Source organism: Aspergillus terreus, genomic scaffold (assembly GCF_000149615.1).
Source record: "Aspergillus terreus NIH2624 scaffold_9 genomic scaffold, whole genome shotgun sequence".
NCBI classification, from domain to species: Eukaryota; Fungi; Ascomycota; class Eurotiomycetes; order Eurotiales; family Aspergillaceae; genus Aspergillus; species Aspergillus terreus.
The window spans coordinates 1,056,609-1,069,262 of NT_165932.1; the positions used below are offsets into that span (position 1 = coordinate 1,056,609).

At 53.7% G+C, this 12,654-nt stretch overlaps 7 protein-coding genes across 7 annotated transcripts; 5 read left to right on the forward strand and 2 right to left on the reverse strand.

The window, feature by feature from the left end:
- Positions 1 to 192: 192 nt before the first annotated feature.
- ATEG_06639 (class I SAM-dependent methyltransferase) lies at positions 193 to 1,212 on the forward strand (the record flags this gene model as incomplete). Its single annotated transcript, XM_001215817.1, has 2 exons — positions 193 to 379; positions 458 to 1,212. The coding sequence occupies 2 exons, from the start codon at positions 193 to 195 to the stop codon at positions 1,210 to 1,212; spliced, it is 942 nt and encodes a 313-aa protein (XP_001215817.1).
- A 480-nt stretch (positions 1,213 to 1,692) lies between these two features.
- Positions 1,693 to 3,101, forward strand: ATEG_06640 (uncharacterized protein; the record flags this gene model as incomplete). Its single annotated transcript, XM_001215818.1, has 2 exons — positions 1,693 to 2,166; positions 2,223 to 3,101. The coding sequence occupies 2 exons, from the start codon at positions 1,693 to 1,695 to the stop codon at positions 3,099 to 3,101; spliced, it is 1,353 nt and encodes a 450-aa protein (XP_001215818.1).
- A 937-nt stretch (positions 3,102 to 4,038) lies between these two features.
- ATEG_06641 (nicotinamide-nucleotide adenylyltransferase 1) lies at positions 4,039 to 5,043 on the reverse strand (the record flags this gene model as incomplete). The annotated part of the gene is made up of 2 exons (XM_001215819.1): positions 4,039 to 4,320; positions 4,381 to 5,043. 2 exons carry the CDS (start codon positions 5,041 to 5,043, stop codon positions 4,039 to 4,041), a joined length of 945 nt encoding a protein of 314 aa, XP_001215819.1.
- A 266-nt stretch (positions 5,044 to 5,309) lies between these two features.
- On the forward strand, positions 5,310 to 6,604 carry ATEG_06642 (uncharacterized protein; the record flags this gene model as incomplete). The annotated part of the gene is made up of 2 exons (XM_001215820.1): positions 5,310 to 6,557; positions 6,587 to 6,604. The coding sequence occupies 2 exons, from the start codon at positions 5,310 to 5,312 to the stop codon at positions 6,602 to 6,604; spliced, it is 1,266 nt and encodes a 421-aa protein (XP_001215820.1).
- Positions 6,605 to 7,258: 654 nt separating this feature from the next.
- ATEG_06643 (glycoside hydrolase family 43 protein) lies at positions 7,259 to 8,803 on the reverse strand (the record flags this gene model as incomplete). Its single annotated transcript, XM_001215821.1, has 1 exon — positions 7,259 to 8,803. The coding sequence occupies one exon, from the start codon at positions 8,801 to 8,803 to the stop codon at positions 7,259 to 7,261; it is 1,545 nt and encodes a 514-aa protein (XP_001215821.1).
- Positions 8,804 to 9,940: 1,137 nt separating this feature from the next.
- ATEG_06644 (alpha/beta hydrolase family esterase) lies at positions 9,941 to 10,765 on the forward strand (the record flags this gene model as incomplete). The annotated part of the gene is made up of 1 exon (XM_001215822.1): positions 9,941 to 10,765. One exon carries the CDS (start codon positions 9,941 to 9,943, stop codon positions 10,763 to 10,765), a length of 825 nt encoding a protein of 274 aa, XP_001215822.1.
- A 396-nt stretch (positions 10,766 to 11,161) lies between these two features.
- ATEG_06645 (alpha/beta hydrolase) lies at positions 11,162 to 11,979 on the forward strand (the record flags this gene model as incomplete). The annotated part of the gene is made up of 2 exons (XM_001215823.1): positions 11,162 to 11,584; positions 11,647 to 11,979. The coding sequence occupies 2 exons, from the start codon at positions 11,162 to 11,164 to the stop codon at positions 11,977 to 11,979; spliced, it is 756 nt and encodes a 251-aa protein (XP_001215823.1).
- Positions 11,980 to 12,654: the final 675 nt, after the last annotated feature.

Genomic DNA, 12,654 nt, shown 5'->3' on the forward strand with positions numbered 1-12,654 from the left:
CAATGTCGAGGATATAGTAATCGACAGATGGTGTGGTGTTGTTGACTGCGATGGAGGAATGAACGCTTGGAGTCGCTCGGAATCGGAGACCGATGAGGCCGACACCGCCTTTGACTTTCTTTTCCGCAGCGTCACATTCACTTCCTCCTGCACGTCTTGTCCCACGGACGGCCAATTCCCCTCACAGACAATATGTTTTCCCGCTCAGTATGGAGATCCCTTCGGTCGAGTACGACCAGGAGAGTGGGAGCCTCGGAAACTCCTTATCGCTGTTTTTCCTGCACGCGACGGGCCCAGACTGAGTCGTCCAAATCCACCGAGGACCGCATGACCCATTTTGGCTATCGCAATGTCCCTGAAGAGCAAAAGGAGTCCCTCGGTATGTTCCACTCCGAGGCGAAGGCTGTGCACAGTTGGCGGTCTGCAATTTGAAACTAATCTTCCAATCCTACTGCAGTGGGCGCTGTCTTTAGCTCGGTGGCCTCGTCCTACGATACGATGAACGATCTCATGTCCTTGGGTATCCACCGCCTGTGGAAGGACCACTTTGTACGCTCCCTCAATCCTGGCTCCGCACTCCCATCCCGCGAAAGCGATACTACGGGGCGAGGCTGGAACATCCTCGACATCGCCGGCGGGACGGGCGACATCGCGTTTCGCATGCTGGACCACGCGACCAACATCAACAATGACCTGGAAACCCGGGTGACCATTTCTGATATCAACCCTGACATGCTCGCCGAAGGCAAGAAGCGAAGCATCCAGACGCCGTATTACAACACGCCCCGCCTGTCATTCATGGAGGCCAACGCGCAGCACATGCCCGCGATCCCGGATAACTCGGTCGACCTCTACACGGTCGTCTTTGGAATCCGCAACTTCACGGATAAGCAGGCGGCGCTGGAAGAGGCCTTCCGCGTGTTGAAGCCGGGTGGTGTGTTCGCGTGCATGGAGTTCAGCAAAGTGGACAATTCGCTCTTCGACGCGGTCTACAAGCAATGGAGTTTCAGCGCCATCCCGCTCATCGGGCAATTGGTGGCGGGCGACCGCGACAGCTATCAGTATCTGGTGGAGAGCATCGACAAGTTCCCGAGCCAGGAGGAGTTCCGCGCCATGATCCACAAGGCCGGGTTCATGATCCCGGGACGCGGGTTCGAGAATTTGACGGGAGGCATTGCAGCGATCCACAAGGGAATCAAGCCTCTGCAGTAAGTGGAATGGGAATGATTCTTGAGAGGTAGAATAATAAAACTGTATATTAGTTTGTGTGATCTAGACAACAGTGTATAGTAATCTTATCGAGGGATGAAAAGTCCGAACTTGATCCGATTATCAATCAGGAGGATCGGCAGTGCGTCAAGATAGGCCCCGATGGTGTCAGCGAATCCTTCTCTATCCATTATTGACTTGCGACAAAACGCCAGATAATTAACTACAATATGTCTCTTCTCTGATGTCTCTCGCCTGTTGACTTGTGGTCGGCCCCGGATGTGTAGTTATCCCCGAGATCTTCCATCCTGACTAAACCGAACATTTCGCCCCCCACCTCTTGTTCCGACTCAACCTTCCTCTTCCCCGCCATCAAGCCTCTGTTTCGTGCCGGATTGCTGTTGGGGATTCCTTTTCCCGGGCTCCTCCTGGGAGAAGACCCTTTGATCGTGTACGTGCATTCTGGAGAATGGTACCGGCATCATGGGGCACCTCCATAATCGCCGCCAACAGCCGCTCTGCGCGACGCCACTGTCGGGCCTCATCCCCACGACGAGATCGCTAAGCACGATCAAGAAGAATCATGCGATACCCGACGATTTTTGCGCGCTTCCATTGACGCCCCCCGATGCGACAGTCCCAACACCTTCACCGGTCCAGGACGCCTCCGGGGACGCGGTAACCACCGCCATCCAGGTACTTTCGACCGAACGCGCTGCCTTGGCGCATCTCGAAAATCTCTACGAAACGAACCCTTTGGCACAGGAGAACCTCGCCCGCGCGGTAGGCCAGATCGCTCACAGTATACGCCATGGAGGGAAACTGGTCTGCTGTGGCGTCGGCAAAAGTGGGAAGATTGCGCAGAAGCTGGAGGCGACCATGAACAGTCTCGGTGTCTACAGCGCCTTCCTCCACCCGACAGAAGCATTGCATGGCGATCTAGGCATGATCCGTCCGGTGAGCTGCCCTGCGGACCCGTCTTGATGCACACCCGCTAACGACGCACTCTACAGCATGATACCCTCCTGTTGATCTCGTTCTCGGGTCGCACACCGGAGCTCCAACTGCTACTCCCGCATATACCCTCCACAGTCCCCGTCATTGCTATCACTGCGCACCTCCATCCTTCAACATGTCCCTTACTCCTCATCCCACCGCCGGACATGTGCATCCTCCTCCCGGCCCCGATCCACGAGGATGAAGAGTCCTCCTTCGGCGTGAGCGCCCCAACGTCATCAACAACCGTCGCGCTCGCTCTAGGCGACGCCCTAGCCATCGCAACCGCCCGACGACTGCACACATCCCCGGGCCGAGGTCCAGCAGAGGTCTTCAAGAGCTTCCATCCGGGTGGCGCCATCGGCGCAGCCGCGTCCAGCGTCTTCACCCCGATGAGCATGTCCACCGCCTCGTTCCCGTCCACTGGCCCCGATGATCTCTCCACGCCGCAGCTGCCACCCGCGGTGACAGACGGACCTACGCGTCTCGCGGACCTCCTGGTTCCTGTGGACCTGATTCCCACTGTATCTGGGGCCCGCAGCGTGCGCCTGCTGGATATCCTCCTCACGGCTATCCAGCACCCGAATGCGAAATCGTGGGTCTTCCTGTCGCCTGCGGAGGTCGTGCCCCCGCGTCGTCTGCGGTCTCTCGCCCAGACGAGCTACGTGGACATGGATGTGCCCTCGATCGTCAAGCTGGGGATTCAGTGTTCTGTTCCGCGAAACGACTGGATCCGGCTGCCTCGTGCCGTGACTGTCGAGGACGCGCGCCAGATCGTCTCGGACACGAGCGCAGCCGCTGGAGAAACGGCAGTCGTTATTGCTGTCACGTCCGACGATGGTCTTGATGACTGTGTAGGATTACTGGAGTTGGAGGACTTGTGGAATGAATCATGAGTCGACCGGTGGCTTCTTGGTTTTGTTGGCGATTGTCCCCTTGCTCGTCACGATTCATCCTTGCAGATGTGGTCCACCATTCCGCTGCATCTGTCCGACCATGACGTTTATGAACGAAATGCCCATTCATTCTTGTCCATTCTGACTGGAAGTGCTGTCTCCTGCTTCTCCGTCTGTTAATACTTGACTTCATCCTTATATATTGCATAGAGCCAATCCGCGCAGGTCCCTTCTCTTTTCCTTGCTTCACTCAACATGCGCTTAGATTTCTTATATTACTGGGAGGATGCCGTTGCTTGTTCTAGGCGGTTTCATTATTACTGAGCGCCCATCTTGGAAACATTCCGGTGTATGGGGTGGTAGACAAACTCGCAAAGCTGTGATATCTTATGCATCTCGCAATTATAATAAAAAACATAAGCCGATCAAGATGTATCTACCATCTAGCGTAACAATACAGCTGTCGTGCCAGGGGTATAAATCATAACCAAAAGTCCAACGACCATCGAAACAAACGCAAATAAACGAGGCAGCTCTATGGTATCTTCAACACATTACTCGTGACACTCAACGTAGGCGAAATCAGATGGACTGCGGGAGTTCGAGCGGGGATGACATGGAAGACAGCGAAGCGAGATGGAGGCCGGTATCCGAAGCCCATGCGTCGACTGGTAAGATGCCCCAGTTCGTCACATATATTCATCGTGCAAAGGGCGTACCGTCCCATCGGACACCAGGACCGATGGAGGTGTGAGATCCCAGAGTATATTGCACGGGCTACCGAGGACTTGAGCCTCGAATTTGAATTTGGGGAGGGAAGCTCTCCAGTCTGTTTGTCGCTCGCGTATTTTCTCCCACAGGACGGACGGCAGCGGCTCGCAACTACCAAACTCAAGGGCTAAGAGACCAGGTGGATCAGGGTCGGCACCTAATGGCATCAACCTGAACGTCCGGGCTCTTGCGCAGATTTACCCTTGTCGGCGGCGGAGCCAGCGTTTGCACCGTCATCTTCGTACAGATGATGTTGTTCGATGTAGTGGATGACTGGTACGGGGATCAAGTACCTGACGCTCATTTCACGCCTTAGGAACAGACGGATCTTGGTACTGCTCACGTCGTTTTGGATGAGCTGCTGAATGACGTAGATGTTATCCCTCCAGGGTTGGAGAGCGGCCAGCGCCTCGTCGATGTCTGTTCCACTGCGCTCCACGATGAACGACTGTACGAGACATGTTAGATAAACGCACAGTCAAGAGACTCGGGAGGTTCATGCACATACGCCATATTTTCCGAGAATGTGGTCGAGATCCTTCTCGCTCCATACACCAGGAGTAGACATGGTGTGGATCAGGTCGGCCCCAGCGAGAAGGGCGATGCGTACAGGCTTGCGGTTGCCATCAGCGGCCTCGACGCCCTGCCGCACTGTATTGATTTCGTAGTCGAAATGGTCCAGGACCACGGCAGTGGGTTGATAGGCCTTCTGCATTGGCTCCCAGGTATCACACATGATCCAGTCCGAGGTCTGGTCCACAGCGAGTTGGCACATGGCCACGCTAAGAATAGATTGGTCAGTCCAATTCCGTGCGGGTGTAGTAATCGGGGTTCCCCCGAGGAGGGGCTTACCGATGCTCTGCACTGGCCAGGCCAGCCTTGCGGTAGGCATCCGACACCGGAGAAAGGTATCCGCCGATGATCTCAAAAGTTGGTGCTGAATTTGACGTAGTCGGCGGCCATTTCGAACATGCGCAGGTGGAGGTAGGTGATGGGGGAGAATTGAGCCCACAGGCCACCAGCAACAGAGGGGTCTTTCTCCGGGTCGTCCATCTTTCCGCTTCAGGGCGAAAGTTCGGGGGAATGTGTAGTCATCCATGGGGGCCCGGAGGCAGAGCATCATGGGCCTGGTTGGACATCGTCGCACCCGTCCTCCCATCATGTCCGCCATGGTGTGCGAGTGGTATACGCTTGGATGGAATGTGAAATGGCGGCGGAATGGATGACAGCGGTCGTGAAGCAAGACAGTGGAGGAAGAGAGGGGAGAGTTGGACGGAAGAGACGAAGAAGTTGACCGGATTGATTCTTTGGATTACTTAAGGGAAGTCAGTTAACGTTTTCCACAATCGAGCCGCGCCTACAACCGAGCCGCGCCCTTTCCACCAAAACTCCTACTTCCTAAATTCAACGCGTCTTTTCTCATCACCACAATTTAATATGCATCTTTCTAAAGAATCGCGCATTCAGATGGCTATTTCAGCTTATCAGAAAGGCCAGGTTAAATCAATTAAACGCGCTGTGGCCCTTTTTGCTGTCCCCGAAAGCACTGTACGCGACCGGCTTCATGGTGCTAAATCACGGTCGGAAACACGCGCCAATGGTCATAAACTGACCGAATTCGAAGAGGAATTACTTCTAAAGCGATTATTAGATGCAGATACGCGAGGATTTCCAATTCGACCCGAATTTCTACGTGGAATGGCCCAGGTTTTACTTCGCAGTCGTTTACAAGACCCTACCGCAGCTATCGGAACTAACTGGCCTTATAACTTTGTTAAACGCCATCCTCAGCTCCGTACGCGATATACAAGGCGTATTACCTATCAGCGCGCAAAGCAGGAAGATCCAAAGGTTATAGGCCCGTGGTTTGAGACCGTACGAGCGACTATTCAAGAACACGGCATACATGAAGACGATATCTGGAATTTCGACGAAACTGGCTTTGCAATGGGAGTCTGCTCTACTTCAAAAGTGATTACTGCAGTAGAGCGAAGCGAGCGACCGCGCAGAGTTATTCAGGGCAATCGTGAATGGGTTACAATCATCGAAACAATCGGGTCAAGAGGCGTATATCTACCGCCAGTCATTATATTAAAGGCAAGCGTTCAACAGGCTGCCTGGTTCCAAGAACCTAAGCTGCCTCGCGACTGGTGGATTTCTACTAGTCAGAATGGCTGGACGACTGATGAAATAGGCCTTCTCTGGCTGAAAAATGTCTTTGAACCGCTTTCTAAGCGCTATATGACTGGTGCAAAGCGCTTGCTTATTCTTGACGGCCATAGTAGTCATTTGACTGCTGAATTCGATGATTTCTGCAAGCAGAATGCAATAATATGTCTCTGCATGCCTGCCCATACTTCACATCTTCTTCAACCGCTTGATGTGGGCGTTTTTGGCCCGCTTAAAGAGGCGTACGGAAAGCTCCTTGAAGACCTTATGGCTGCTGGCAACAACCATATTGATAAAGAAGACTTCCTATCGCTATATCCGGACGCCCACAAGCAAATCTTTACTTCGGCCAATATCTGCAGCGGCTTTAGAGGAGCAGGGCTTAAGCCGCTTGATCCAGAGCATGTTCTTTCCAAGCTTACCTTTCAACTGCGTACGCCTACACCACCACTAGTTGAAGGCTCAGTTTCCTCTGCTTTTCAGACTCCGCAGAATACTCGCCAGCTGAATCGAAAGGTTCGAAGCCTGCAGAATAGCCTTAATAGAAAGCGGCAGCTTTCTAGCAGTCCTATTGCGCATATTCAACATCTGGAGAAAGCAGCGCAAATGGCGATGCAAACTACCCTTCTTTTGCAGCAAGAAATTAGGGCTATACGCGCTGAAAATGGACGACAACGTCAAAAAAAAGCAAGAAGACGTGCTGAGATAGGTAATGACCGCCTTCTTAATGTGCAGGAAGGTGAAAACCGCGTTCAGCAGCTTGATACGCAGCTTAATGAGCAGCCTGCGGAATCTACTCTAGCGCCTCGTCGACGAGCTCCGCAGCGCTGTAGTGGGTGTGGAACAATCGGACATACAATTCGAAATTGCCCTAGTAGATGGCTATAATTTCATGTATTTAGTTAGTTAGATTTAATGGCGTTGGTGGTTGAAAAGCCTTAGGAAATAGGAGTTTTGGTGGAAAGGGCGCGGCTCGGTTGTAGGCGCGGCTCGATTGTGGAAAACGTTAGTCACCTGCGCGGGGGTGGTATCTGTATGTATCGTATGTATCGGGCGGGGAAACTTTGCCCTGTTCATGCGGGGAAAGGCGATCACATCATCGGTCATTATCGGGTATGGTATTGTCACCGGAGAACGGCCTCTCCCACTGCCGCTTATTCACGATTCTTCTCACCGAGGATAGATCGGATGGATTTACTCCCTATTACTATGGAGTACTAAGTAGACAAGTCAAACGAGTTCACCTTCACACTGCCGCCCAACTCCCCACTGGCGTAGTTGAAAATCCCGAATCGGTATCCCATGAAGAACTCCCAGTCTTTGTTCAACGCATATGCATCGCCGAGGTTGGTGAACGTCTCTCCGTCCAGACTATACGAGAACTGCCCCGTGGCGGCGGTGGGCTCGATATTTGCGTTCACTCGCAGCCACACTTCATCCCCGGAAAAGTCCGCCGTAGCAGCCTCCGACCCGGTGGACGCGGTGTTCCAGTCCGTGTCCATCGAGAGTCCCGTCGTGAGGCTGATGTGAGAGGCTCCCCCATCGTTGACTACTCCGATCCAGGCGGAAGAATCGCGGAGCAACGCCAGACCCGCACGGTCGCCGCTAGCCATAGATGTAGTATTCAGGTGGATCGTGGCCGCGGATTGAGGGCCGAGAATACGGCGGGTGAGCGTGTTCCTCGCCGCATACAAGTCACTCGTCACGGTTGCGGTGTTCAGGATCAGTCCGTTGTCGAGCGACCACCGATCGTTGTCCGGGTTGTGATTCCACTCCCACTGTGGGCTGAGGGTTGTTCCCGTAAAATCATCCGTCCCAGGCACAAAGGACGACACCGGGGTGTTGGAGGGCGTGATATTCGGGGTCTCGTAGGTCGTGCTCCACGCTCCATCCACCAGCTGAACCGTTGGCCATCCGTCGTCGCCCCAGACCAGGGGCGCCAGGACGGGCACACGGCCACCAGGATAGGCATCCACAAAAGCCATATAGTACCAGTCACCATTGGGTGTGTCCACAATGCCACCTTGGTGAGGGTACCCGCAGTTTGGCACTGGGTTGCCCGCACTCTGTACCAACGGCTTGCGGGTGTAGGGTCCAAAGGGGCCAGAGGTCGACATGAGGACATGTTCCTCATTCGCAGGGTGCGTGACGAAGATGTAAAATTTACCGTCACGCTCGTAAAAGCGCGAGCCCTCCAGGTAGCCTGCATCATCCGTGGGAAAGACCACCTGAGAATTGACTTCACTCGAGCCATCCTCGGACAGCTGAGCGACCGTAATGCCGCTATTACCATAGGCCACATACAGCGTGTCGTCGCTACTGACAAGCATGCCTGCATCGTAGTAGCATTTTGGGATGGTCGATGCCTGTGTCCATGGGCCTTCGGCCGCACTCGCCGTGTAAATATAGGTCGTTCCATCGATACATCCAAGCCAATAGAAGGTCTTGGTACTTGGGCGATAGCCGATGGTCGACGCCCATGTGCCCTGCACATAGGCCTGACCACCGTCCAGATTGTACGCGGACCCAAAGGCCAGTTCAGGAATGGAGTGGCCGATAAACTCCCAGTTCAGTAAATCATAGGACCGAAGCAGGGGAGCACCGGGCGAATAGTGCATGTTGGACGCGGAATAGTAGAAGGCATCGTCAACGCGAATGACGTCGAGGTCTGCAAAGTCCGCCCAGAAGACGGGGTTAGAGAATTCAGCCAGGGCTGGGAGAGCGAGGGACAAGGACCCCAGGGTCAGGGTGGAGGCCTTCATGGTGCAATATTTGAGGGAATGGAATTGGGCTGAAAAGGTGGTTGACCTCCCGTTCAAAGACCACCACTAGGTTTATATTGACCACCATTCTTTGTGATTGTCGGGATAATTGCACCTAGGTATGTATGTATAAGGGATCCAGCCTATACCGAGATCTCTCTCTCTCTGCCGATCTGATACCCCCACCGGAGCATCGGCATCATGACGGTCTTTGCTGGGGCTCATGGAGACAACTCCGAGCTTGAACGGGAATAATGCGAAACGGTGCAAGAGTGCAACCACTGTCTATAATTATTATATCGAATCCATCATACCCCCTCACAGACCCTGATGTAGTCGGCAAATGTCCGTTTCTTCTCCAGCCGAGGGTACTGAGTCTCATCTTAGCTGCGACGGTGGCTGCGACGATGGTCTGTATCAGACGCCTTAGCAAATCTTGGCGCATGTCAGTACATGTTGGACTTGAGCAGCAGCAATGCAGGGGTCGGCGCCACCACGACGATCGTCATGGAATGTCTCGGGGGAATTGTGGGGGAGGTTCAGCGCATGGCATACGGAGTACTCCGTACATATATCAGTCCACGAGCTAGCCTGTCTTTCCGGCAAAAGTGGCGTCCAGCCACTACCGACGACCACAATGCGCATGCATTAGTTTGTTCAGGGATGGCAGGGGAATTTCCTATAAGGCTCCTGAGACGTCGATCTTTGCCATCCTCACGTCGGAAGGGGTTTTGTCTTGACACAAGCGTCAATTCAGGCTGAAAAGAAGGCCTCGTTTGTGTCCCTGACCTGGTCCACTTACGTCCTGCTATGATTCCATGTGCCTTGTTCAGGATTGACGGCTAGTTTTATACTTCAGAACCTGGAGGAGACGTCTGATGATATACCCGGACTGGCCTCTTGGCCTCTTGGCCTTGGTCTCAGGATATCTGGGTAGTTACAGACCCTGATCTACCTAAGGTATCTTTGTCTCGATATAGCCTGTAAAATGCTATATAACCGTACTCCCTTCCGCTCTACGGAATAATCTTCATCTTCAAGCCTGCCTCTCATCTCCCATCTTGATATCATCCTAGCTGGCGGCAGCAGGTCTTCATCCACATACTGTCTCAGCCCTAAACCCACCTACACCTCCAAATGCGCTATTCTGCAGCCACCCTTGCCGCCTCTGCGGCTGGCCTAGCCGCCAATGTCGCCGCAAACAGCGCTGGCTGCGGGACGACCCCAAGCCTCAGTAGCGGGCTGAACTCCCTCACCGTCAATGGACAAAACAGGGAATACATCATCCAAACCCCCGACAACTACGACTCCAGCACTCCTCACAAGCTCGTGATCGGCTACCACTGGCGCGACGGTACGATGAACAATGTCGTGGATGGCGGCTTCTACGGACTGAGCTACCTTGCCGGCGATGTGCCCACCATCTTCGTTGCTCCCCAAGGCATTGACAATGGTTGGGCCAACAGCAACGGCGACGACATTGCCTTCACCGACGCCATCCTCGAGGCGGTCGAGTCCAGCTACTGCATTGACGAGGAGCGCCGCTTTGCCACCGGCTGGAGCTGGGGTGGTGGCATGAGCTACTCCGTTGCCTGCTCCCGTGCCGACGTCTTCCGCGCCGTGGCCGTGCTCTCCGGCGCCGAAATCAGTGGCTGCGACGGCGGTTCCGTCCCCATCGCCTACTTCGGGCAGCACGGTGTCAGTGACAGCGTCCTGCCGATCGACCTCGGTCGCCAGTTGCGGGACCACTTTGTCCAGGTCAACGGATGTGATGCTGCGAGCCCCCAGGAGCCGGCCGCCGGCAGTGGCACGCATACCGTCACGGATTACACGGGCTGCTCTGACGGACACCCGGTCCAGTGGGTTGCTTTTGATGGTGACCATGAGCCGACTCCTTCGGATGCGGGGGCCCAGAATTCTTTTACTGGAGGGCTGATCTGGGACTTTTTCTCTCAGTTCTAGACCGTTCCTCTCAGGGACAAGGGAGAATGGTGGGAGCTTGCTAGCTGTTGAGATTGACTGTATTTTGTATTTTGCTACGTTTTACTTCAATTAGCTCTTGAAGCAATTCAATAATGTAGCGTTTTCTTTGCTATACAACGGTCAAAGCTTGGTATGTGCCACAATAAATTTGTTGGTCGGTTAGGCCCCCAGCTGGACCCTGTCATGAATTCCATTGGCCTCCGTTGAATCCTAAATGGTTAGGCGTCAGCATTGACTCGTACACAGCTTAGGCCTTGTCTAAGGGTTTAGTCGTAGAAAGATTGAGTATACGTAGCGGGATCAATCAAGCCCCTTGTACTCTGATTCAAGAGCGCCTACTATCATAGAAAAGCACGAACTATCTAGCACACCATCATGACGTCCGAGAAGCCGATCATCGTCATCATCTCCGGGGCATTCCATAAGCCAATCCACTACTGCAAGATCTCCAAACTACTGCAGTCCGATGGCTACGAAGTGCTGGAAGTCAGTCATATCGTCTGCGGGGACAAGGTCGACCCAGAGAAGACATTCTTCGACGATGCAGCAGAGATTCGCAAGAAGCTAATCCCTCTCTCCGACCAAGGCCGACATGCTGTTATCATGTCGCACAGCTACGGATCGCTCCCAGCCACGGCATCTGTGGAGGGCCAAACTGTTATAGAACGCGCTGAAAGGGGGCTTGTTGGCGGCATCGTCGCCGTCATTAGCATCGCTGGCTTCGTGTTCCCTACTCGGGGAAAGGGTATCATGGGAGACGACCAAATTGTCCCGCCGCCGCCCTACCACATTGTCCAGGTTACCCCTCCACACAGTCCATTCCCTTTTCTGGTTTTCTGACGGAGTGATACGGAACGCAGGACGGCATATCTCATCTCCAAAATAGTGCCAAACCGCTCTTTTTCAGCAATCTAACCCCTGAAGAAGCCGACGTCGAATGGGCCAAGATAGAGACGAAGCAAACGCGGAAGAGTATCACTGATTTCCCACAGTACATGGAGTCGGAGATTCGGTGTCCGAAGACTTATATTCTGTTCGAGCAAGATCAGGCCGTCCCACCTGCGTTCCAGGAGCAGATGGCTCGATTGGGGGGATTTGACATCGCCCGAGTAGATTCTGGTCATGCACCGTTCTTGAGCGTTCCTCAGGATGTATTGGCGGTGGTGAGAAAGGTTGCACAGTTTTTTGCTTGAGATCGTGGATGTGGATGCTATTGGGAGGGCGTGGTTCAATATATATGGACATTCCGACCTCGCACGCAGTCAACGAGATTCATCCAGTATATGTAGAAACGTGTATTCATTACCCTTTCCGGTTCAGTGGCCATTTCAATGACAGACAAACATCGGAATGCTACTTCGGTCCTTGACTGACATCAGCATGTCTTATCGGAATCGCCAAGCCCGTCTCCGAAGACATGCTCCACGCCGCGGGGTCCTCATCTTTGGAGTTCAGGACATTGGAAAGGATATTGGAATACGGAGAACCCTGGTGGCAAATGCCAGCTGTACAATCTCAACGGAGCGAGAGAGAAGAATTGAGTGAATATGATGAAGAGTTCAGTTGGAAGAGAAGTGCGCTTCGGGTGTCTGATGATCTCCGCATTGTTGCGTCCTGAGGCTGCCGGGCATCAACCACGTCAGTTCCACTAAATCCGTCTTGGTCTCGGTCTCCTCACTTCTTCATCTTCTTCCTCCTCATCCTCCAACGTCCAACTCCCTCCATTCTTCAACCTCTTTCCATCGGCACGACCCGTTTGACGACTCTGGTATTGCTGCTTCGTCGTTCCCTTATACGCTTCCATACTTAATCTCCTTAAACCCCTCTGCGTCATCTCGAGGTTCAGCCCGTCCTCCTAAACGCCGCTC